This window comes from Anabrus simplex, chromosome 12 (genome assembly GCF_040414725.1).
Source record: "Anabrus simplex isolate iqAnaSimp1 chromosome 12, ASM4041472v1, whole genome shotgun sequence".
NCBI classification, from domain to species: domain Eukaryota; kingdom Metazoa; phylum Arthropoda; class Insecta; order Orthoptera; family Tettigoniidae; genus Anabrus; species Anabrus simplex.
Window position 1 is genome coordinate 29,191,711 of NC_090276.1, and position 27,670 is coordinate 29,219,380.

The 27,670-nt window shown below is 38.4% G+C and overlaps 1 protein-coding gene across 5 annotated transcripts in view; it reads right to left on the reverse strand.

The window, feature by feature from the left end:
- LOC136884342 (probable phosphorylase b kinase regulatory subunit alpha) overlaps positions 1 to 27,670 on the reverse strand; it is a 141,045-nt gene that overhangs the window by 8,452 nt on the left and 104,923 nt on the right. For 4 of the 5 annotated variants that reach the window (XM_067156452.2, XM_067156451.2, XM_067156450.2 and 1 more), the window contains 8 exons: positions 23,534 to 23,706; positions 22,160 to 22,282; positions 21,995 to 22,084; positions 17,353 to 17,491; positions 14,238 to 14,290; positions 13,989 to 14,150; positions 5,821 to 5,874; positions 1,977 to 2,180 (listed from right to left, as the gene is read on the reverse strand). In XM_067156452.2, the coding sequence (XP_067012553.2) occupies positions 1,977 to 2,180; positions 5,821 to 5,874; positions 13,989 to 14,150; positions 14,238 to 14,290; positions 17,353 to 17,491; positions 21,995 to 22,084; positions 22,160 to 22,282; positions 23,534 to 23,706 (998 nt within the window). Of the gene's footprint in view, positions 1 to 1,976; positions 2,181 to 5,820; positions 5,875 to 8,421; positions 9,070 to 13,988; positions 14,151 to 14,237; positions 14,291 to 17,352; positions 17,492 to 21,994; positions 22,085 to 22,159; positions 22,283 to 23,533; positions 23,707 to 27,670 lie in introns of those variants that run through there. The other variant, XM_067156453.2, reaches the window with a different exon arrangement.

The following is a 27,670-nucleotide window of genomic DNA, read 5'->3' on the forward strand; positions in this document are numbered from 1 at the left end:
GAAGTTGTAATACAAAAACTCGAACACTTCATTAAAATATGTCATAACCTTAAAAGGCCAAAACAGTCAAGGAACGCCAATTTCGTGAACAATGAACACTCACATGGTCAAATAATATAGGTTAAATCATAACAAGCGAACGGAGTGGAACAAAGAATTTGCGGAGCAGACCTGTCGACACCAAAGATTCACATGGAAGAACTGTTATCCCGGCTTTAAATTCAATTTCAATAACAACACAAACATCACACAGTTAAAAATACCACTCACATTAAAGAATGAGTTATTGACTATCATGGACTGGCCTTCGACCCACGCAAACTATCGATTGTATGGAAGTGGAGAGATTATCGAATGTTAATGTTTCAAATTTTTGTCCGCGAAGTCGTAAAATGCCACCATCCATCCATAAAACCATAAAATGCTGCAATTTCCGTAAATTTTACGGATAAACCGTAAAAGTTGGCAGGTATGTGTTTGGCTTGGCGTTATTAGATTTTTCAAATTTGGCTGATCAAAGTCGCTAAACTGAAAGAAGTTTTCATGGAAAATTGAATATAAAGTATTAAGATGTTTATCTCGCGTACCAGTAATTAGTGTCCGAAGCTGGTCCCACGGTCTAACTTGCCTGCCTCTCACCCAGAGGGCCCGAGTTTGATTCCTGGCCACGTCAGGCATTTTTACCTGGATATAAGGGCTGTTTCTGGGCTTTCTCTTTCTACGTGATTACCTCTAACTGAGGAGCTATTTAATGTTGAGATGGCTACCCCAGTCTAGAGAGCCAGGAATAACAGCTGAGAGGATTCATCACACTGACCATGCGCAGAGGTGCCAACCTTTGAAGTGGGTTATCAGTAATCACCCTCCAACCCGTCGAAATATTTTCCAGTCATGTTCAAAGCATGCTCTTCCCTTCTCAATAATGACACCCTCTTTACCCTTCTTGACAGCAATCTATAACATTTGCACACTACCTGTTAATTCGGAGATGAAACATTCCTTGTAGCTTGTTTCGCACCCAGTAGCTGCTTTTCAGGGAAGGTTTTCTTGAAACATCCTTCCCCCCTGTGATCACATTTTCGTCTTCTGAACCATAAGCGATTCCAGTGTAGTTGTGCTTAACGTAGGTCTCAATTCTGTCTCTCCACCTTTCTATCAACTGTCAGGTACACTTAATATTGCAAATACAACATTACATAAGAGTTTATAGCGGAGAAGAGCAGAATAGAGTAGAGTTTCTCTATTTATGACGATTTTTACACAGCAGGTGGGTAGCAAAAGGAAGTGACTATCGGATAAGTATCACTGCCAACTCACAAGCAATGAAATGAGGAGGATTTAGCAGAAATGCTCGAAAGAATTGAACATTTTTTCCTTTCTTTCTTTTTCTCTGTAGAATTTTTTCTTATCAATGTTAGCTTTTTCGTAATAATTTGCCCTTTGACCGTAATGCCATAATCATGAGGTAAAATTCGTAACAATTACGGACAATCCGTAATAGTTGGCACCTATGCATGCATCACCTCGTAATCTGCAGGCCTTCAGGCTGTAGTTCCGTGTGGTTTAGGAGTGGCTGTAAGATTATAATTACACATATTTCATTTTTGTACTGTTTTCCTGTTGTACTTATTTTTCGTGGTCCCTCCAAATATGGAGAATCAAGGTTCCACAGTATTTATATTTTAAATGGGAGCACCAAATGACTCAACTATGTATCAATATTATCAATAGCTCTCTGTGTGTGTGTGTGTGTGTGTGCGCGCGCGCGCGCGTGCGTGCGTGCGTGCATGCGCAACTAAATGCACAATGATGTATTACCTGGTCTTCAAGGAAGATGTGGTTTGCCTTGTGCACCAAGTTCTCATCAGCTACGATGTTACCAAGTGATACAGCCAGAGAGAGAGAGTGTGTGTGTGTGAGTGTGAGTGTTTGTTTGTGTGCGTGCGTGCGCAACTAAATGCACAATGATGTATTACCTGGTCTTCAAGGAAGATGTGGTTTGCCTTGTGCACCAAGTTCTCAACAGCTATGATGTTACCAAGTGATGCAGCCAGATTGTATTCAGCCACAAGAGTGAGCACCATGAGGGCCTCCACAATGAGTTGCCGGTACTCAGGCTGAGGAATCGAGTTCAGGACTGTTTCTACCGCCAGAGCAAACTTGAGTTCTCCAGATGTCATCTACACAATCAGATATTAAAGTTATTCCAGACAGACAAATTTAAAATAATATAAATCATGTCTGAAAAACATATACAGTACATTCAGAGATATTTTTGTTGATCCAATACAGTTACTGTCATCTTACCACAGTATGTAAAATTAATCCAAGTTATTCATTCATATTTCTCTCAGCTCATCATGAATATATAGTACCTGGCCAATTATTATTATTTAGCGTATGATGCTTACAAGACAATAAGAATTACATTAAATTACATTGTTGCATATATACAATTTACAGCATTAGGACCACTTTTTAAATATGGATAGGAAGGTCTGCAATCCATCTAATTCCTTCTGGAGATGCTGACTGCAGTTCATCCAAGGAGCCGGGATATGCACGTAGTGGCCAATTGATTAGAATCAACATAAAAATCTCCATCTGCCTAAGATGCTGTTTTACTTAACATAATGAGAAATAATACACATCTTTTGCTTACATACAATATCACTGTAGGTATAATTATGAAAGTGATGAGGCATTTAAACATGGTAGTTTTAATATTTTGTTAGTTCACCTTTGGCTTTTATGACTGCTTGTACTCTGCGAGGCATACTTTCAATAAAATATGAGATATACTGTACCCTATATTTCAAGTATAATTCTCTTACCATATGTTTTCCTTTCCAGGTAGTTTATAAATTCATTTATGCACAATTAGTTTTGGCAGACTGAAGAACATAACGGTTACAATTTAACCAAGTCAAAACTAAAAAGAGATGGCTTCAGATATACACCTAGATACACAATACATTTTGCCTAACTTCCGAGCTCTATTTATGTGCCAGCTTGCATTTGGGAGATTGTGGGTTCGAATCCCACTGTCTGCAGCCCTGAAGATGGTTTCCAGTGCTTTCCCATTTTCACACCATGCTAATGCTGGGGCTGTATCTTAATTAAAGACACAGTCATGCTTCCCTCCCTATCCCAGCCCTTTCCTATCCCACTGTTGCCATAATTCCTATCTGCGCTGGTGCGCCATAAAGAAAATTGTAAAAAAGAAAAAGATGGTAACATTTTGTTTGAGGACTTTTGCAAACAGTTTGGTCTGTCAAACGTTTTCATCACAGACATTGCAACAGCTATACTAAGGGACTCTTATCAGAATACTGTGATACCATTCCTTTGTGCCGTAATATTATCACTTGCTGTTCAGATTACCAACATTTAAGTTTCAGTGTTGACCTATGACTGCTGGATTTAATGTTTGATAACACAGAAAAACAGTGAATTGTTTTCAGACACAAAAGGTTCTTTCCAACACAGTCCCTGTACCAGTACATGGTCTCCTTGTGCATGCGCAATACGAAAAATCCTTTCCAACACAGTCAAAATTGCGTTCATGTATTCGTCTGTGTACTGCAGTCAGGCGTTCCAACTAACTCTTCGCATCGATCCCTGGCGGTCGGAATTAGTCCGCAGTCTAAAGCATGTACTGAGCCTACATTTCTGTGACATGCGCAGAAACACAGTATCGTTGCCTCCTACTGTACGCTGATTTCTTTGGAGTTCCTTAATGAGCTGTTTTTATGCACATTGCGCGCTCTTCTCCCATTAATAAATTAATCAGCTGTTTGGTTACTGAGGTTAGGATGGATAGTAACGACGATTTTTTTACACTCTTCATCCAGTGAAGAAGAGGAGGTACTATTTTTCGCAAAAAGAAAAAGAAATGAAAATTATTTAGGTGACGGTAATTAAACATCTTTCTTTAGTTATTTATGTATTGTGTTACGTTAGGCCTATAGTTTATGAAGGCACAAAAGCTACCAGGTGAAACAAAATATAATTGAAATACTATGTATTTTACAGAAGAAACTGTTCCTCAGTATAATGAAAATGAGTTTTTCAAGCATTTCCACATTAGCCGAGGAGTTGCTTAAGATATTACAAATCGATATGAAAGAAGTGAGCATCATAAAATACATTATGGGCAATATGGGAAAATATCGGCATTACACCAGGTTAGTATAGTAATTGCGTTACTCCTATTTCTTGGAGTTCATGAACGAGAATCCATTCCAACACAACCCAATCGTGTATCAATCCCGGAACCGATACGAAGTCAGCGCATGCGTGTAGAGTGGTATATGGATCCGTCCATGTACTGACAGCAAACTGCGTATTGGAAAGAACCTAAAATATATCAACTAACATGTTTTCAGACACGCTAATCATGAAAACAACATTGTTGAGATATTTGTAATTGCACCCTATAGTGGGACTGTTACTTTCTTTGGGAGCGGAAGGCCCTATTCTCTCCCTGTCCGGGCAACTTCTTATTCTTATTATACCTCTTGGTTTTTATTACTCTAAGGGAATGTTAAACCCCCAATTGCCTATCCTGTTAATGTGAAAGCAACATATGATAATATGGAAAAAATTATTAGGGCTTTGAACTATACAGAACACGGGTGGCAGATTTGTACAGGTCTGAAAGTGATGGGTATGCTAACAGAAATGCAGCCAGGATTCACAAAATTTTGTTGTTTTCTCTGTGAGTGGGCCAGTTGAGATAAGCGTAATCATTATGAAATTAGAGAGTGGTCACCAAGAGAAAGTGTAGTATTAGGACAAAAAAAGTGTTAAAAACTTGCCACTTGTTGATGTCACCAAAATAATTTTTCCCCCTTTGCATATAAAACTGGGGTTGATGAAGAACTTTGTTAAGGCGACAGACATATCAGGAAGGGCATTTCAATATTTAAGGGGAAAATTTCAAAGGTTGAGTGAGGCAAAACTAACGGAAGGTATTTTTATAGGGCCACAAATATGCGATCTCTTACATGATTCTGTATTCAAGGGGACTATCATTCCTGTTGAAAAAGAAAAAAAAGCCTAGCTTGCTTTTAAGTCAGTTTGTGTGAATTTTCTTGGAAACTATGGGGCAGACAATTACGGAGATATGGTGGAGGATTTGTTGAGGGCTTATAAGACACTGGGATGTAACAAGTCCCTTAAGATTCACTTCCTCCATTCGCACTTGAATTTCTTTCCACCGAACCTGGGTGAGGTCAGTGATGAACACAGGAAAAGGTTCCATCAGGACTTATTAGAAATTGAAAGGTGACAAAGAGAAATCAGTGTCCAACGTGCTTGCCGATTACTGCTGGCAACTTATCACAGATGTTTCGGAGCCATCTTATAGGCGCAAGTCTTCGAGGAAGAAGTTTTAAGAAGGTAATAATTTTTACTCAGTCTTAACTGCAACATAAACACAATTTTAGAATAATTAATATATTTCTGTTCTTCTGTATTCTGGATTATGGGTGATTTGAGTTGAAATTACACCAAATATAAGAGAAAATAAAAAATAAAAAAACACAAATGAACAACAATGAACTATATAGCCTATGTGGTAAGTGGTGGGAAGTTCATCATGACCTCTCAAATAGCTGTTAGGTGACAGAGAAAATCGAACTTTAAATTCAAAATCAGCATATGCAAATTCAATAAAATTGTATATTTTCATTTCTGAGTGAAAAAAGTTTAAATTTGTTGTACTATGTAATCATTACTTATCATGATACTCTTAAAACTTAAGAAAAACATAGTAATTCAGATATCACTTCATGAACAAGTTCAGCAAACACTCACCTCCTGTGTTAAGTGCTGTGGCAGTACTTTCCCTTCAATCGCTAATCCTTCACACTGGAACGTAGAAAAAAAACAAATTCAAGATTATGATATAAGCCTGCTGTATAGGAATATCTCCTAACTAGCTTTCAATCTTCGAGTGATTTACACATCATAAGTTATGAGTTTCATTATGGTATGTATTGACAATTGATCACTATCAAAGGGTAGAGATTATAAGCTCGTATACTGTTTTATAAAAGCGAGACTAGTTTCGACCCCATATATATTGGGTCATCTTCAGCCATGCTACAATTGGAAGACATATGCACACATATAACCAATAATAAATTAAACTCTTTGGTATGCCACAATTTACAATCTTACTTTTAAAACATTGATGAAGTCCGAACAACACATCCAAACTTGAAACTAAATGACACATCAATGCTTCAAAATACAATTGTTTCTCTGCCATGGCACAACACATGACAGACTTAAAACATAATTTTACATCAATTGACCAAGATCTAAGCATGTTAAAAGTGGATAAGAAGGGCAACATGCTCAACATATTGGAGAATTGTTACATTCATTTAGAACAGTACTTTAACCCTAACCATAATATGAATGAAATAAATGAAAAATTTAATATTCTATTGTAACCAGAACGAGTTTACTTTAACTTCAGCGGAGAGCATGGGTTGACGCCAGGGCGTGTACGGTCCATGCTAGGAACTAGAGAGAGAAGGGTATTTGAGTAAGTTCTTTTTAAATTAAACTCCTTGTTTATTCATATCAGACAAGAAATATATCACCTTTTACAGATGTGAAGGGTGGATTTGAAGAAGTCCAAACAATGGTCGGAAGAGACGCTGTCCCTCGGCGTCGGCAATGTCCTGCGTCATTGGACTCCTTCCTCCTCTAGAGAAATGAATTTCATTTTATGGGTGCGTATTGAACTTTGATTAAACCAAATTAAAATAAGTGGATTTAACTCACTTATTTTAATTTGGTTCCTTCCCCCTCACCATGGATCTCCTCTCAGCACCATGGCACCACGTTATCCCACGGCTGTTGACGGATCTTGAAGTACCGGTGAGGATCGGGATTGAACCCGAGAGTCTGACCTCTGATGATCGTTTGCATGAGCCATGGAATAATTAATTTAGAATTTAATTCCACTGAGATCCCATGAAGGGAGTAAAGAAGTGTACAGGCATCGCACAGAATGTCAATGGAATCTGATACGACACTTCTCTACCGCACTGGACTGAACAGTATTACACGACACAGTACGTAGAATCGACAAGTTCCACTATTCATCGTGAAAGAAAGAGAGTCACAAAGTTCAACGTAAATAATATGATAGTCATTCGATGCACTTGACGACGTAATTCAATTTAATAGAGTATCACAGTTTGTAATGGAAAAGAAGATTAAAACAGTTCAAAAACTGAAATAATGGTCGTTACTTGTCGAAGTAACTCAAATTAATGAAGTATCACAGTTCACAAAATCTTGAACCTTTTCTGATACTAAGGCGCAGTCTTAAGAAAATAAATTAAAGCACAGTTTTTTTTGCTTTACGTCGCACCGACACAGATAGGTCTTATGGCGACGATGGGACAGGGAAAGGCTAGGAGTGGGAAGGAAGCGGCCGTGGCCTTAATTAAGGTACAGCCCCAGCATTTGCCTGGTGTGAAAATGGGAAACCACGGAAAACCATTATCAGGGCTGCCGACAGTGGGGTTCGAACCTACTATCTCCCGAATACTGGATACTGGCCGCATTTAAGCGACTGCAGCTATCGAGCTCGGTAAAGCACAGTTTTTATGGAAACATTGTTACTAAGGCACAATCTTATGAAAGTGTATTAAAGTACAGTTTTTATGGAATAAATGCTGTTACTATTATGTCACAGTTTACACAAGTCAATAACAATTCACGGTTATTCGCTCGAAGAAAGAATGTTAATTACTCGAGGTTTCCATTTCAACGCACAAGTCTATTGACTATTGATGACTCGAGACAGTCAATCACCTCCTACCTCACACAAAATTAGAGTCCAAAGTTTTCACTTCTGAAACTTAGAAATTTAGACACAAACACTTGTACTATTTAACACGACTATCATCGGCAATCTGCCGGACAGAGTAACGCCTTGAATAGATATCTCCCACAGCTGATCCGCACACCGTGGCAAAATCAGAGGACATGTAGAACAGTGGAACCACGATAAGCGATTTAAATTGCAGAGAGATGGCGTGCACGTAGGCCCAGCAGTGCCCTTCAGTGTGTGACTGGCCAGGGCAGTGTTACGCAATGCTCAGTCAGTGCAGAGCCATCATATGAAGTGGAAACGTGTACCTCAGTGCCACTATGCCTCGCTGACATCACAGGAGGGAATATCAGCATCTGAATGCGTTAGAACGGGGCAGAATGATAGGGCTCCGGGAGATGGGTCTGTCGTTCCGTGACATTGCAGCTCGTACAGGGTACGCTGCTTCAACAGTGAGGCGTATGTGGAACCAGTGGAGAGAAGAGGGCCGTACACAGCGCCGACAGGGTACTGGACGACACAATGTGACCACGTATACAGACAAGAAATGTGTTCCACCTATCAATACTTTATTTATTATAAACAGATTCACATCAGTACCGGTTTCGGCCTTTCATGGCCATCATCAGCTGGTATATTACAATATTGTAGCCATTAGATATATGTCACAAAGATGTTATTATGATTAGATCATCCGGATGTCTAATGGAGCTAAAAAAGTATCTATGATCAACGTGGCAGTGAAGGCTACAGTAAGCTAAAACTTATTGCATGTACCTTAAACATACTGAGCACATTAAACATATTAAAATACATAAAGCATAGTATAAAACACTTGATAAGTTTAAACACACTAAAATATAAGGTACATGTATGTTAAAACACTTGTTAAAATTTGAGAGTTCGTGTTGTGTGGAGTTCCTTCTTCAAGCTTCCTTGTAGTTCTTGCACTTCTATGTCTATATTAATGTAGTTGCATGAAGTGATCTTCAAGAATATTCTGTTTTTCTATTATACGTCATGTTAATTCGTGGTGAAAACCATTGTCGTAAAATGTTTTTCAAGTACTGTTGTGATTCAACCATTGATATACTTCAGTAAGTTTTATGGCAGACTGCAAAGTCTTAAGTTTTAAAAAGTTTGATTAAAGGAGTTGTTGGTAGCGACCTCTCTCTCTTCTGTATTCGTGTTGTGGATATTGCTGTTATCTGTAAAGATAAGCTAGTGTAAGTACAGTGTGCATATGAAGGAATGCCTAAGGTTGTGTGTGGAGGTGAAATGGGTACTTACTGCTGTTGTTGTGGAGGTCGTGCAGCGTTGTGTTTGAGAGCTTGCTGTGTACTACTGCGAGTGCGTCTGGGACTTATGTTAGCTGTGGAGAGGGGTATGGGTGGAGGGGTAGGAGGAGTGGCTATTGTAGGGGTAGGGGAGTGGGGGATTAGGCTTGTGATTCGTCGGTCTTTTGAGGCGTGCTGTTCTGTTTGTTTACTATTTTGAGATAGTCATTTTTAATGCGGGAATGGCTTTATCAAAGATGATGCTGGTTTTCTCTGTAATGTCATTAATATTGTGATTAGGATTGGAGTATGGGTCCAGGGAAATATAGAAATCTTCGGTTATGTTCAGCAGGGGGCCCTTAGAATTTATGTTTAATATCGTCATATCATTGTTGATGTCTGTGAAACTATGCTTGAGTTCCTCTACATGCTGGCCTATTGATGAAAAATGGTTGCGTTTTACTGCGTTTATATGTTCGTTGTAGAGGATGGCGAAGTTTCTGCCTGTGCGTCAAATATAACTTGTGTTACAGTTGTTGCATTTGATACGGTAAACTCTCGATTTGTTATATTTATTGTTATTGTTGACTGTCCTGGTGTTGTGTATGGTATTGGTGCTGTTGTGTGTGGTTTTGAATGCTATTTTCAGGTTGTGCTTCTTGAAAATATTAGTTATAGCATATATGTGGGTATTGTTGAAGGTAAATAAGGCGTAATCTTTCTTGGGTTTGTCTATTTTTGTTAATTTGGTTTTAAGTTGGGATTTTATCTTGTGGATGATTTTGTTGACCATTTCTTTGCTGTATCCGTTATGTTTGACTATGTCATGGATTAATTTTAATTCGTTATTTAGATCTTCTGTTGTCACTGGAATATTAAAGGCTCTATATGCCATGCTATAATAGACTGCTCTTTTATGTGTGTTAGGATGAATAGAATCGATTTTTATGGTATTTGAGGTGTGTGTGTGTGTGGGTTTCCTATAGATTTTGTAAGATAAGTGGTTGTCGTGTCTGGTTATTGTCGAGACCAAATAATTTAAGGTACTGTTATTTTCAGTCTCTTTGGTGAATTTAATTTGGGGGTCCATACTTAAAATCATTAACAAAGGCCCCCTCTTAAATATTACTGAAAATTGCTTTATCCACCTTGACCAGTACTTCAACCCTAATTTCAATTTAAACGACATTTCTGAAAAACCCAATATCCTTTTTGACTTCCTAATTCTTCTTCTCAAAAATTCCAAATTCCAAAACCCCAATTCTATTTTCCATGTCTTACATAGTTCCCACCCACATTTTCTACCTCCAATAACCCACCCTCCTAACCCACCTTAAACTACCCCGCCTTCATTTCCCTATCTTATCTTTCCTCATTACCATCTAACTTCAATTTCTTTTATTCTTTCTCTTATTTCACTATCACTCTTCCTCGTTTAATTTATTCTCCTCTTTCAAATTTTTGTCTTGTGCCAACTTCGACTACTTCAATCATAACCTAAAAATTTTTTTTCTTAAAAAATAGCGCACTGTGCATATAAGTTTTCATTTGTTTTCCGATATTGCGCTTTTTACTACATTTTTTTCTTCTCTCTACAATTGTTTTTTCAAGTCAACTGTTTACCAAGAACTTATCTGGAGTACGGGTGCTCATTCAGTTGTACTAATTGGCGTCGTATATTTTTATATACCTAATTGGCTTCCCGCAGCCGTGACAGGTTCTGGACCTTCGAAACGTTCTCCACTCTACTTTGGTGTTTGGCCGCAGTGCGTGACCTTGAGTGTGCCGCGCTGGTCACCGGGAGCTGGCGGCTTTCTACTACAGATCTGTTCGTCTGCGAATTCAAGCCTTTTTGATCTTCGTATGTTGATTAGTAGTGTTGTGACTTTATGCAGGACAGAATGTGGTGTCGTGTCTTTGTGCCTAACAGAGTGTGGAACTGACCTCCAACATTCATAAACATTCTATATGTTTTTATGGCTGATGATGACCTAGACTAAGGTCGAAACCGGTCCCATTTAAATAGAAATGTGATTGCTACGTTTCTTTCCTTTGAGTATTGAATAGGTTGAACCTCCTTTCCAGTTACTTAATTTTTAACATCAATAATTTCAATACGGAACAATGAAATTTTTATCTTTAAATACTATAGTATTTGCGTCAGTGGATCTATTATCTATGATTACAAAGATGTCGTCAACAAATCTGCACCAAAAATATATATTATCTACTTTATTGATTGATGTGTGTTCTAGGTAGTAGTCTATATAAATTTCTGCTAATATTCCAGAGGCAGGAGATCCCATAGGTAGGCCTTGTTGCTGGTACATGGTATCACGGAAACTGAAGTAGTTATTGTTTATGGCAAATTATAGTAAATTCATAAATTCATCTATTTCTAAGGTGCTCAAGTTGCTGTGGTTTTTTAAATTGGATTCTATTATTTTGATTGTTTGTTATATCGAATGAAGCAAGGGTATGGTGTTATTCGATCTTTAGTTCTTTGGTTCTATTGCAAAAATCTATTGAGTTTTGTACTGTTTTGTTTGCTAAAAATGAATAATGCTTTTTCAGAAATTTTTGAATGAATTGCGATATATAAGTAATAATAATAACAACGTAAACGTTTCCACCTTTTCAATACTAAAATATATTCACAAAATTATAAATTACACGGTACTAGTTTCGACCCATCTAGGGGTCATCATCAGCCGTATTGGAGCAAAGATCACTTTTGGCGAAACCCTAAGAAAATGTTATTTTAAAGAATAACAAGTGAAATGAGATGTTATTATGGTAATAGTTAATAATACAAGGAATATACATACTAAGAGGTTTTTAACAAAGAATAAAGTATAAATGGGGTGTTGTAAAAATTATAATCATGGAAATCAGTAAGTTCTTGTATTGAAATGACATATAAAATTATATATGGCTTAGGAAGAGGGCTTAAGGTGGGGCTGAAGGGTGCGGGAGAAAGTGTAATTGTCTTGGAAGAGTACCTTTGATTAAATTTAGGATTGAGTTTAGGTTGGCTGCATTATTGTTTCTGAGGAAAGTGATAAATAGATCGAAGAGTATGTTGGGTTTCTCTGAGATTTAATGCCAGTCACAATCTCAATGAAATCTCAGAGAAACCCAACATACTCTTCGATCTATTTATCACTTTCCTCAGAAACAATAATGCAGCCAACCTAAACTCAATCCTAAATTTAATCAAAGGTACTCTTCCAAGACAATTACACTTTCTCCCGCACCCTTCAGCCCCACCTTAAGCCCTCTTCCTAAGCCATATATAATTTTATATATGTCATTTCAATACAAGAACTTACTGATTTCCATGATTATAATTTTTACAACACCCCATTTATACTTTATTCTTTGTTAAAAACCTCTTAGTATGTATATTCCTTGTATTATTAACTATTACCATAATAACATCTCATTTCACTTGTTATTCTTTAAAATAACATTTTCTTAGGATTTCGCCAAAAGTGATCTTTGCTCCAATACGGCTGATGATGACCCCTAGATGGGTTGAAACTAGTACCGTGTAATTTATAATTTTGTGAATATATTTTAGTATTGAAAAGGTGGAAACGTTTACGTTGTTATTATTATTACTTATATATTATTCTCAGTTCAATACGGACCAAAAACATGAAATTCATAACCATTAATGAATTGCGATAGTTTATAGGTTGGACTGGCTCTATAGTTTATGATCGGTCTCATGGGCACATTTTCTTTGTCTATTTTAGGGTAGGCTTTTGCGGATGGTAACTGAGGGTTCATTGTTATAAGTTTTGCAGATTCTGTTTCGGTTAGAAGTAAGTGTGTGTTGCTGAGTAGATTATTTTATGTATATATACGTGCATCCAATCAATACGGAAATGAAACTTATAAATAATAGTGTCGATGAGAGAGCTTGCTAGTGGACATAGCGAGGAAACTATACTGAAGGTGATCGATCACATGCAATATAATCACTGTGTGCATATATGTCGGTAACGGAAGAAAATCGTGCACGCCTAATCGCTCGTAATAACGGATGCGTCAGTGATAGGGTTCTAGTTGTAACTGAAGGATAATAGAGGGATTTTGAAGGGACAGACACAAACTGTCATTATAACGGAGTTCTCGTTATATGCAGTACTCGTTATAGCGGACTTCTACTACCGTATGTCATTATCATCCAGCTTTAAATAAGAGTGTAATGACTTCTAGTTTCATAGATGATTTGGTTACATGGAAGAAAGATTTCATTTAACTAAGTTGCACTTAAGTTTCCCATGGGAATATATGACCAATTTTGTTTTTTAACCTGTGAAAGTTAATTTTTTAAATTTTTTTTATTTACTCACTGATTTGTGCTTAAGTTTTCCACAGGAATATTTGACTAATTTTTTCTTTAACTTATGAAAATTAATTTTGAGTTATTTTTTTCTACTCTGACTAATTTAATAATATTTTAATATGGTGTATGGTGAATATGTTCATTGGCTATCATTAAAATAATCATGAATCTAAATCAGTTTACTTATTTTCTTTGTCCATTACGGGTTGATTATAATTACTGCTACGTGTAGAGTAAAAATGATATCCACTCTTTTTTTCATTCAGTGTGGGGTGGGTCCATTTAGCAGCTTCTACATTTGTCTGCTCTTTTTTTCCTAACCCGGTTAACATATTTTTCGTATGTTGGTGACCAGGTGGTGACAAAAATATTTACATGAAACTTCATGCAGATGTTTTTGGTGAGTGCTCTTGGCTTTATGCTTAAATGATAAATTACAGCTTTTCACTGGTTTATTTTTATATTGAAAATGTACTTAAGATATAAAAATCACCTTTTCCAGAACATGCCAGACACGAGGATAGAAATCTCTGGGCACCCTGTTCAGTGCCCCATCTAAACGGCGGCGACGCAACCACTGACCCTGGCGATCTGCTTCCACCTCTCCTTCACCCTCCTTGTTGTCCACTCCAAGTAGAGAACCTATCTGGCTCTTCTGTAGAGAAAAATATATTATGTTTCAATATTTAGTAAAGAAATTATAAACATGCAATATTATACATGCAGTTTACACAGCACATACCTTGCTCACACGGCTGGACTTGCAACTGATAACAGAGAAGTTCCCACGACCAACTGTAAAATTATAAAAAGGTGCAGATTTACATCTCTGCTCAAATAAAATAAGGAGAGTTAGAGATGATACAATGGACTAGTACAAAAAAGTACTAAGGAAAGATAAAGAAGAAAGAAACACAGCAGGTACAACAAAAAGAGGAAAGCTAATGGGATATGCTACATATTATTGAGAAGTAACTGCCACGGGAAAATGGTGAGGAAAAAAAATAACATTAAGAAATGCTGACAGATTTGAAGTGAGGAAGAACATATGGAAGAACAGAGAAGGTATTCAGAATAAAGATGAAAGGAAGTCTCAGATGCTTTCATACTAGTCAATAGAAAGATACAAGCAGAAGATGAAGAACATAAAGCTTCTAATTTTGGCACTTTAGCAGTGCTCAGTAATTTGCTCTACCTGTCCTTGTTGTTAATGTTGCTGACTGTTTTGGGAATTTGTATGGTAATTATTATTCCTGTAATCATACTAAGTGTAACATATCTGATCTGTATTATTGTGGTGGCAACTCCAGTATAATTATTCGTGATTATTTGAAATTAGGGACAGGAGACACTCACTATGGTCTTAGGGCTGGCCTTTTCAGTTAAATTTTTCTAAGGACGATACACATTAATTTTACAGTTGCTGATGTACTTGGGGCTGAAAGTTATTAAAATGCAGAAATAAGATAATGCAAAATATTAGATTATTTAAATGAAGCTCTTTAATGAATATTTTTGAAGTAAAATAAATCACTGTCAGAGATACAAATGATATGTCTCAAGAGTGAGGAAATGCATTTGACAAGTGGATGCTAACAAATCTGACAAAGACATAAGTATTAATGGTGTATGGCTGGTTTTCTTCTTCGTAAGTTTCAAACTGTATACCAAGGCTCATAACAGGTGAGAGAAATACATAGCAGATTTTCGAGAGCATTGCCCGCCAAACTAGCTCTGTTCTTGCAGTTGGTAGTAGTCATTTGCTCTTACAGTATTTTGACTGCTACTTTGTGATTACATACTTCAATCAAAAATGTTTGCAGTCAGTGGATATTTTGAAGACCTCATTTACCAATATTTAGGACGTAAATGAGCTGGGGTGTAATGTCCATAGTCGAAGGCCTCTGAAGGAATTGCAAATCAGTATCTTTCTCTTCTACTTTCATAAATCTTGAACATAACCTCATAGCAACATTTAGGAATTTATTCAAACTGATTTTTCTCTCATTTCTAACAATTTCATGGCAGGCCAACAGAAATATCTCCGTGGGCCAGATGTGGCTCATAGGCCACATAGTGAGTAAGCCTGGTCTAGAGTTTACAGTAGTCTTGACGAACTAAATTCTAGCTCAGTTCCGGGAGCTGGAAAGGTTTTCACTTGATAAGCGTCAAAGTTATGTTCAGATTATTCAATCAAGGAATGTCTCGCTCGAGTCTTTTAATAACTTTGAGTACTTGTGATTTGGAACTGCTCATCTCAGTCAACAGGGTCTCTACAAGAGAGATTAAAGAATTGTGGGATGCCACATCCTGACATCTATGCTCCAGCATTGCCATTTGCCCCCACACGGAGAGTAATACGGTAGCTACTTGAAAAAGCCTGAGCAGAAGATTTTATGTAGTTCTCAAGTCTGGAACTTACATTACAGCACCACCTTAGTATTTTCCTTACTAAGAAAACTGAAATTATTCAACTAAGCCCCTTTTTTTAAAAACAAAAGAGAAATCTTTGGCCAACAAAAATAGGAGTTTCAGTATTATCCTGGTTAATTTCAGTGAACAGCTAACTTTTTAATGTTTGTCTTCAGTATATTTTAATGTAAATTTATCTTTATCTTATGCCTCTTCCAGCTTTCTTCTTATCCAACAATTCCTGTATCAAGAGTGAGAATCATTCACTGTATCGTGTAGTGTTTGTCTTTGGGCTTCCTCTAGGTGGACGAAGAATTTATAACTAACCCATTGAGGCCTGCATATTTGTTGGATTGAAACTACATGGGGCTGGGATTATTTTGAAGAAAATATAGTAACGATTCACATGATGAAAAATTTCTTACTTACAAGAGCATTAAAGACTTAAATATACATGAACACAAATGGCACTCACACCACGAACCATGGAACAAGGAATACATTAAATATATTTTATTTTGTTTAACATCACGGGTCCATACTCGGTCTGCCTGCTGAGCTGTAACATGGTCATCTCCTTGCACTTCCTCTTCAATTATTCCACATCTATTTGTTCATCAGGAGCATTACTCACGCTACTACTAATTTCACTGAAAAAAATGACATTCCTAACCATCATTAATTTCTAAAAGGGGTTATATATCGGCAACTTTCAGTCGTTTACTGGCAGCCATCTTGCTTACAAGTGGATCTAAACGTCTAGAGAGAGCCCACTTCAAACTAATATTACCAAGCACATTATCGATATATGTTAGCAAAGAGCATATAACATTGGAGAGGAAGAGTCCCTACACAAATCACAAAACCAAATCTCTCTGAATTATGTAGTAAAGTGATACAATGGAACAGTTCTATGGTCCAGTATTTGGTCCACCAAGACCAAACATTGAAGGGTTCTGTAGCTCCGGCCCAATGAGTTAAATGTCAAGACAGCCCTCAATGGGTGTTAAAGCCTGCTCTCTTGACAGATCTGGGAAGCAGAAATGAACTTGTTCAGAGCTGAGAAGAAACAGATGTAGAATAATTGGAATCGATGAGGAGAGAACCTATCTAATTGAAGATGGGAGTGGACGAAAAAGTGGAGAGTGTCCTTGACTTTTTGTGTTTTAACGTGTTATATTTTGCCATTGAAGCTTTCACGGCCTGTACTTATAGACGGGATACTGTATAGGCTATTGGGCTTATGTCGTGTCAAAAAAATAAGGTGAAATTCTTTAAGTTTTACAGAGAACTGTTCTCTGAGGATGCAGAGCACAGCTCTCTGCGAAACGTAAAGAATTTCACCTTATTTTCTTGACACGGCGTAAGCCCAAACGCCTATACAGTATCGTGTTATATTTTATTATGAAAGAAGAAGGTGACATTAATAATGTTTTAATACTTACCACTGCTGAGAGCAAATTCCTTTCCACTGAGAATATGATGCAATAAGTTCTTCATTTCAAATGGGGATAGATTCAAGAGATGCTCTGAGGCTTCTTCCCCAGTACAAATGAGTGTACGAGAGAGTTCGGTAGCCATAACCTATATATAAATAAATAAATAAATTTAAAAATAGCTCTAATGTAAATATAAAAAAACAACTCTGATCTTTCAACAACACCTGATCAACACTGCACAAGGTCCAAAAATTTTATATTTAATAAATGAATCTCACACTGTTCTGTTGGGGATAAAAGGAGACAAAAAACTCTTGTGTCAATCATCATTTTCCTGCATACCATTGCACCGAATGAAATGAAATGGTGTATGGCTTTTAGTGCCGGGAGTGTCTGAGGATATGTTCAGCTCGCCAGGTGCAGGTCTTTTGATTTGACCCCGTAGGCGACCTGCGCGTCGTCATGAGGATGAAATGATGATGAAGACGACACATACACCCAGCCCTCGTGGCAGCGGAATTAACCAATGATGGTTAAAATTCCCGACCCTGCTGGGAATCGAACCTGGGACCCCTGTGACCAAAAACCAGCACGCTAACCATTTTGTCATGGAGCCGGACACCACTGCACCAATTTTTCCATCACTCTTCACATATCATGTGTGTTGTTTTTTTTTTTTTTTTTTTTAAATGCCCAGACACTTGGATATGTGACCAATGGCTGTGATGATGGGCGGTTGGTGATCATTTATTTGTGCACATCATCTTTGGTTAAGGTGTGCTTCAGAGGTGATGATCATTATATGAGGTGTCTTGCAGCGTGATTACTGCATCTTGGGTAGATACTGAGGTAGGGAGTAGTAGTTTGGTGCATAGTCTACTTCTGTCAAATAACATCAAGAAGTCTGCTGAAGGCTTAATGTCCCTATCCAACAAATGAATCACCATCAAACAGCATTATATGAACACTGCAGTGAGGTTTAGCATCAAACCCAGGCCTATGACATGCAATCTAGTGGTTAGGAATTGTCTACCACTATCTCTCCTACCTTGTTGGCCAACATTCTGGTAGCAAATACCCTCCCCCCCATCAATGAGTCTCAGACCGTAAAGATTTGACGCTTCAATAACCATGACTACAGTTCTTCCCAGCATCCAAATATGAACGGATAATCTCAGTCACAAGATCTAATATTCTTCCAAAATATTAGGCCGTAGCAGTAGCCCTTGTCGAGATGAAATGACGTAGGCTTGGTGGGTGCCTGAAATTTTACAGCAGTGAGTTGGCTATTACTAGCACCAATAACCCCTTACTCTCAGACTGGGTCTCCCACAAGTCCAGTCTCTCCTCTCCCTGTGGTGAAAGACGGGCAACTGCATGAATTAGGGGATGACGTGCAGGGGCGAAGTATAGCGGGGACTTTGTGTAGCCCCAGGACTGCTAAGGTAGCTGTCAACGCACTGCGGGAACCTGAAAAATGATCGCTAGCAAGGCTCTGGTGAACTCTGCTGAAGTCCTCAATGGTAGTGAAGGTGGAAAAAAAGAGTTCTTGGAAGATAGAACTGCCAGAAGAGGCAAACCAGCTTTCCAGGGTAAATAGGATTAGCAACCACTGCCTTGTGAGGAAGGGGAGGAATCCCGAAAGGCTAAGGAAGAGAACCCCTACAGAAAACTTCTGCACGCCTGGAAGTGGAAAGGGGCAGCTCCCACCAGGATAGGGCGCTTCAACCGATAACCTCACAAAAGAAACCAAAACATCGGCCCTATGCTTCTCAACAAGAGTTTAAAGAATGAAGTAAGCCAAGTCTCAGACTGGAATTTCCAGGACTTGCACTGTGTGACCCACTGCAGTCATTCCTCCATCTTCTCATGGCGAGTAACAGCCACCAAATTCTGCTAATTTGTAGCCCCTTTTCTATCCTGTTGAAACAGTTATCATGTTTAATTGTCTCAATAGCTTACCAATAGACACACACATGATACTGGCAGGTAGAAACCACCTTCCTAGCTATCAATCAGAATATGATAATCCCACTGTTTTGAATCTTTAAAAAAGCAACTACTAATATAAAAAGGATTGAATACCAAATGAAGGTACCGTCTTTGCATTTTATGATGCACCATATTTGCATTAATCCTCTTTTTAGAACCAGGAATGTTTAAAAAGAGTGCATCTAAAAAAAGAGCAAGTATTAACCAGATCTTTTTAAGTGCACCCTTTTTAAACATTAAACTGTTAACCGATTGGAGACGAAAAACGGGCACTACCAATCCTCGGCTCCTAATTGTCATAATGACGAAAGATGGGTGCTGCCCGTTCACGTCCGTGTCATAGCAATGTTGAATAAACTTTATAAAGACATGCAAAACAATTGTAAAGCAATAGAACTCTACAAATAGTCGCGGTATCTTCTTCAAACATTAAAAGCATAAGTGAACTATTTGTTTCGTGTGAACAATATCATAATCTGTGCCAAGTGTGACTTACGTTAAGAAGAATGTGGGTTTGATTCTATTGACATTCGGCCGCATGAAAATTAATTTATTTCCTCAAATGACCAGTTTATTTGCCTTAAATACGAGTAAATATTTGTTTTCGATTTCACTGACATTCGATACAGTATCTTTGCATTTATTTTCTTATCCTTTCATGGGAATGATTAAAGTTGGTTCAGAAATTACACCTCAGACTAATACGTCCATTATATCCAAGGTCTTAAATGCATGTGTTTGCACCATTCTTCCGAGTGAGTGATCTCAGCGAACCAAACTCCTAGACCTTCAAGATCTTCAAGAATTTCTAGAACTTCAAGAACTTCTACAGCTTCCCTCAGGGAGTATACGTAGTCCCATGGTGCCGAGAGCTGATCCATGGCGAGAACGAGAGGCGTAGCAGAGCAACGCAGGACACGCCAGCTGCAGGATGGCGAAAGGTCATGCCCAATCCATCTTCTATTGTACTGAGGTTATATGAACTTGTCCTTTCACAATACAACAAACAATTTTAAAAAATATTCAGAACTTCATTACAACCAAATCCTCTCACTCTCTGTACCCACTTCAATTTAATGTGCCGTATACTCCCTGCATACCATTTCATGCTCCTCAAGCTATAAACTACAGGCATTCCCTGGTACAGCATCGACAAGGCGGATAATAAAAAATATTTAGTTGTGAATCTGTTAAAGTGCGATACAGACCATGAAGTTGATTTAATGTAATTACACTCTGATACTCGCAGCCCAGCAGCCACGGGTTCAATAGGAACCCCTAAGTTAATGCTCTGACCAAGTGAAAAAATGAGAATGAGAATCAGCTGCTGGACACAACCAGTCACCAAGACTACATTTGAGAAGGGAAGGGGAAGGAACAGGACTGGGAACAACCAAAGCTGAATCAGAAAATAGTAGACCAATAATATAACACTGTACATTCCCAAATCATAGCACAGGCGCACTTCAAGTGTCTGTTAAGCATCTCTGAGTCTCAGAAAATATGGAGATATTTCTTGTTATACAATTTTATTTGAAAATAACAGTAATGAAAAACACATCTGTGACAGAGCCGTGCATTGTTCTTCGTTAAATGTGAACGACATGTCAAAGGAATGGGGACCGCCAGCATTTACCGAAACCATGTCGTCATATGTGAAAAATTTAATTCTGGATTTGTACAGACAATTGATCACAATCAAAAGTATGAAAGGTCCACCTATTCAATACACTTCATATGCTGTATCTATACTTTAATCATTGTCGGACTAGTTTCAACCTTTTACATATGAGGTCATCCTCAGCCATAAGATGCCATAATAGGAATAATATCAAGTAGGTATAACAAAAGCAAACTCCAATTAATATAAAATTGAAAACACTTGGTATATCATATTATTTGTTACCATAGAAATTGAAACCAAAGAAACATGTCCATAAGCACAATGAGTCTTGCACAAGGTTGATGTTGATCAACTGATAATTACAAAAACTAAATTGGGGCTTGTGCAACAAGTTGCGTCCCTATATTGGGATAACTAGAATGTCAGTTCATAAAAGATTGCACATGAATATGGAACAATACACTTAAAGACATGGTGGAAAAACACATTAAAACTTGTTTTCTATTAATTAATCTTGCTAAAATTGTGACTCTGTCTGTAAACTTGCTTCCTAGTTCTTGTCTTATCTTGAAGTCAGCTGATCGACGTGTTTGTGGGAGACAAACTGACGCAAGTTAGTTCTTGGTAAGTGATGTAAATTTGTGAGTTGTTTATGAGGCTGAGGGAGGACATCTGCAGCTTGAATCTGCAGACCCTCTAGTCTTTTTGTCAATGGATCAGTGTGAAGTAGACGTCTCCTAATGTTCAGCATCCGAAGTGTCAGTGTGCTCAAATCCTTACATCAAACGTTTGATGCAGTGTCAAACTTGACCAGTTCAGATTTAATATTTTAAGTTAGAAGAAGACTCTTACAAATCTGATGTACTGTAGTCTTTTCAGTACTGAGGTGAAACCTGGTATTTTGTCTGCTGAAGTATTAAGCAGTCTACAATTCTAGCACAGTGAATATGTAAAATCAAAACCAATGGAAATTTACCACAAATATTTCTTCACAAAACAATATGACAGATTCTAATTAGAACTAGCTCATACCTGGATGATAAGCCCAACACGGAGTCTCAACATCTCAAGGAACAGCTGTGGTTCCGTTCTGATGAACATGGCTAGGTATACCAGCAGCTCCTGTGAACATTACAAACTGTGCGAAGATCAGTCGGGATTACAAAGATAATAAAATTCAACTGAATCTTCAATTACCTGGGTCAGCATGGCTGTACTCTCGTCGTCTCCGTACGCCTGATGGATCAACTGCCTCAGTTCTGCCTCAGGTAGTGGAGCTGTGATGGTGTGTTCATTGGAGGGAGGCATGCCAATAGTCACCTATCAAAGACAAAATATGTAAACAATATAATTTACAATATCTTGCTTATAAATGAGTGCAGAAGTACTGGGATTGAAGAGGAGAGAGCCCGTCTATGTGAAGACAACAGTGAATGAAGATGTGTAGATTGTGCACATAAGGGGGAGGTCGCCGTGTGATTTTCTAGAAAACTGTTCAAATTTTGAGGATTTGCTCTTCATTAAAAAAAATATTTTAGCCCTGTTCAATCATTTTTGCCAATGGGCCTTATTTTGTTCAAAATTTAATGTTTAAAATCTAACCTCAAACTTTTGCAATCTTATTCCCGCAGACATGCCTGACTTGTCCCTGTGGCGTAGTCACTGGCGCACTGACATTGGGAACTGAAGTTTCCGAGTTCGTATCCGAACTTGTTCCTTTTTTTCTTTCATTTTTTAATTTAATGTTTTTGGTACAATATTTAAGTTTTTAGATTACATCAAATACTTTTTTCCTATTTACAATATTAATGAATATTTACATTACCCTTTACATTATTTACAATATTTGTCATATTTTCAATGTTTGACAATGAATCGCTTGAATTTGACTCATTATTACACTATTTTTCATGGAAGCATTGGAAACAAAGCATTTAATAAATGCAGGTGGATAGCAAGAATAACACTCTGGCCTCATCAATTCACACGGAATACAGATGTTCACAAATTTAAAAAAAGATCAAATTCAAACTCAGAAACTTCAATTTCCAATGCCAATGCGCTAGTGACTATGCCATGGAAACAAGTCTGAAATATCCACGGGAACAAGACTACACAAGTTTGAGGATAGATTTTGAGCAAAATAAGGACCGTTGGCAAAAACGTTCAAACAGGAGTAAAATAGCTTTTAATGAAGGACAAATCCTCAAAATTTAAACAGTTTTCCAGAAGACCACATGGCGACCTCTCCTTGTTAGCCCAACTCGTTTTCAAGTTAGTCCTTGCCCATCTCCTTTTCTGTTACTCCCTCTTCCAATGCTGACCTGTCATTATGTATATCCTATTAGATGTTCCTATTCATGACCTACATTTCTATACATGATTAAACTTCTGAAGCCAGTTAACCCACATAATCCACATCTCCCCTGGTAAAATTACAAACCGGACACTGCACAGGAATGTGGACACTGTGCATTTTGACCTTATTTCTGAACAAACTGGTAACAGGCAATAAACATTTAAATATCATTTTTGTGTTGAGCACTGGTAAAGCACACAAATCAGTCTTACCTGTTTCTGATGCACAAGGAGATCAGTAACAGCCTTAGCCAGATCTTCAACTCTCTTGCCCAGCATGCCTGCAGTGTGACGTACCAGTCCCCAGAGTTTCTGCTGACAAGCCTTTTCATATAACACCTTCAAAAGCTCTTTCACAGTGACTGGTTTCCCATCTTCGAGAATACCTAAGAGACGGAACACAGTTGGTCTAAAAATCCAATTTGACATTAACATATACTGTGGAATCTCACTTCTCCGTTTTTGGAGGGACCATGGAAAAAAAACGTACAATATGGAAAAACGGAAAATCAGGAAACGAATGAACCATCAACAATTTGACTAAACATCACAAAAATGAAATATGCATACTTATAATCTTACAAACACCCTTAAACAAACCAAATTACAGCCCCAATGGGCCTTCTGCCTACCAAGCAATCGATGCTCGGTCCGAAGGCCTGCCGATTACAAGGTGACGCATGGTCAGAGTGACGAATCCTCTATACCGATTTTCCTGGCTCTCTAGACCGGGGTTGCCATCTCACCATTAGACAGCTTCTCAGTTAAAGGTAATCACATAGGCTGAGTGGACCTGGAACTAGCCCTCACATCCAGGTAAAAATGCCTCACCTGGCCACGAATCGAACCCAGGCCCTCCGAGGCAAGTTAGACCATGGGGCTAGTTCCAAACATTAATTAACAGTACTCAACTTGAAAATCTCAAAACTTTCCATTCAGTTTCACCAGGGAAAACTTGTCAGTTTCCTCTGAAAATTTCTTTCAGTTCAGCAACTTTGATCAACCAAACTCTTCGAAAAATCTAATACCCGTAACGCCAAGCCAAACAAAAACTGACCACAAGTAATTTTTAATTCTCTCATCATCATCATCATCATCATCCTCATTTTCCAATTTCCAGCTCTAATCTAATAAAATAAAGCACATTAGATACAAAAGCGCCCAACATTATAGTGAAATCTTTTTTTTCTTTTTTTAATCTTCCATTGTAATTTGGTCACCGGTATACTGTTCTTAGTCAGTTTATGCACGGCCAACTGGATCCCTCGCTGAGCTAGCTAGAGCAACGCATCAAGTCGGTCGTGCTTTATGGAAACCTTGTCCGCGTAAATTAGGCTTACATCGACTTTTACAGGTTATGTTGAACTCAAGAATATGGTTTTGAATGTAAATATCGATTCTCAAGTTCTCGAATGGATTATATTAAATTCTGCCCATCAGTAAAAAAAAATCAAACTGGAAAGATAACAAATATCATTAGCACTTCTGAAATTACGGTTATTCGCGACCTTGAGCTCAGCTGGAGAGCGCGCTCACTGTACAATGACATAGATGTTGATTCCCATGGGGAATCTGAAATATTTGTCCTGAATGAGTAAATTTATAATACCAATACAAATGGTCCGTCATTGGACATTATAAATTTTCCAGTTAACTCATTCTTGGTTGCCAGCGTTTCGCCCTCGTGTGCTAGGGTGGGCTCATCAGTTGGTACCTAGCACACCTACCAATATGCTGGCTAGTACATACCGTGGAGGCCACTGCGTAGGCTAACTGGAGCCACCAGCAGTGCCAATGCACTAAGAGACTTTGTCTCATTATCAAAAATTGATGCCTGCTTGGCCATCAGATGACATAGATGTTGATTCCCATGGGGAATCTGAAATATTTGTCCTGAGTGAGTAAATTTATAATACCAATATAAATGGTCCGTCATTGGACATTATAAATTTTACAGCTAACTCATTCTTGGTTGCCAGCGTTTCGCCCTCGTGTGCTAGGGTGGGCTCATCAGTTGGTACCTAGCACACCTACCAATACGCTGGCTAGTGCATACCGTGGAGGCCACTGCGTAGGCTAACTGGAGCCACCGGCAGTGCCAATGCACTAAGAGACTAAGAGCTGGAAAATTTATAATGTCCAATGACGGACCATTTATATTGGTATTATAAATTTACTCATTCAGGACAAATATTTCAGATTCCCCATGGGAATCAACATCTATGTCATCTGATGGCCAAGCAGGCATCAATTTTTGATAATGAGATAAAGTCTCTTAGTGCATTGGCACTGCCGGTGGCTCCAGTTAGCCTACGCAGTGGCCTCCACGGTATGCACTAGCCAGCGTATTGGTATGTGTGCTAGGTACCAACTGATGAGCCCACACTAGCACACGAGGGCGAAACGCTGGCAACCAAGAATGAGTTAGCTGGAAAATTTATAATGTCCAATGACGGACCGTTTATATTGGTATTATAAATTTACTCATTCAGGACAAATATTTCAGATTCCCCATGGGAATCAACATCTATGTCATCTGATGGCCAAGCAGGCATCAATTTTTGATAATGAGACAAAGTCTCTTAGTGCATTGGCACTGCCGGTGGCTCCAGTTAGCCTACGCAGTGGCCTCCACGGTATGCACTAGCCAGCGTATTGGTAGGTGTGCTAGGTACCAACTGATGAGCCCACCCTAGCACACGGGCGAAACGCTGGCAACCAAGAATGAGTTAGCTGGAAAATTTATAATGTCCAATGATGGACCATTTATATTGGTATTATAAATTTACTCATTCAGGACAAATATTTCAGATTCCCCATGGGAATCAACATCTATGTCTTCTGATGGCCAAGCAGGCATCAATTTTTGATAATGACACATAGTCTCTTAGTGCATTGGCACTGCCGGTGGCTCCAGTTAGCCTACGCAGTGGCCTCCACGGTATGCACTAGCCAGCGTATTGGTAGGTGTGCTAGGTACCAACTGATGAGCCCACCCTAGCACACGGGCGAAACGCTGGCAACCAAGAATGAGTTAGCTGGAAAATTTATAATGTCCAATGATGGACCATTTATATTGGTATTATAAATTTACTCATTCAGGACAAATATTTCAGATTCCCCATGGGAATCAACATCTATGTCTTCTGATGGCCAAGCAGGCATCAATTTTTGATAATGACACATAGTCTCTTAGTGCATTGGCACTGCCGGTGGCTCCAGTTAGCCTACGCAGTGGCCTCCACGGTATGCACTAGCCAGCGTATTGGTAGGTGTGCTAGGTACCAACTGATGAGCCCACACTAGCACACGAGGGCGAAACGCTGGCAACTAAGAATGAGTTAGCTGGAAAATTTATAATGTCCAATGACGGACCATTTATATTGGTATTATAAATTTACTCATTCAGGACAAATATTTCAGATTCCCCATGGGAATCAACATCTATGTCATCTGATGGCCAAGCAGGCATCAATTTTTAATAATGAGACAAAGTCTCTTAGTGCATTGGCACTGCCGGTGGCTCCAGTTAGCCTACGCAGTGGCCTCACGGTATGCACTAGCCAGCGTATTGGTAGGTGTGCTAGGTACCAACTGATGAGCCCACCCTAGCACACGAGGGCGAAACGCTGGCAACCAAGAATGAGTTAGCTGGAAAATTTATAATGTCCAATGACGGACCATTTATATTGGTATTATAAATTTACTCATTCAGGACAAATATTTCAGATTCCCCATGGGAATCAACATCTATGTCATCTGATGGCCAAGCAGGCATCAATTTTTGATAATGAGACAAAGTCTCTTAGTGCATTGGCACTGCCGGTGGCTCCAGTTAGCCTACGCAGTGGCCTCCACGGTATGCACTAGCCAGCGTATTGGTAGGTGTGCTAGGTACCAACTGATGAGCCCACCCTAGCACACGAGGACGAAACACTGGCAACCAAGAATGAGTTAGCTGGAAAATTTATAATGTCCAATGACGGACCATTTATATTGGTATTACTCACTGTACAAGTCGGTACAAGTGCGAAATGATATAATGTTTTTAAATGTAATGTGCGCAAATAAAACAAATGCAGTTTTTATAACATTTTAACACAAAAACGTGAAATTCCCAGTCTTACATTAGGACCAAAACAGTAATAGGCAATCCCAAAACCTCCCATGGCTTTATGTATGTAAGGTGCAACATCTGTTGTGGTCTAGATAACATAATTGTAGTTCAACAATAATAAAGGTATACGATAATATTAAAATACTAGATTTGTATTAAGGAGCAGTTTCGATTCCTGCCTGAAAGCTAAGTGACTATACAGTGCCCTGAGGGAAGTAACGAAAACCTGTTCG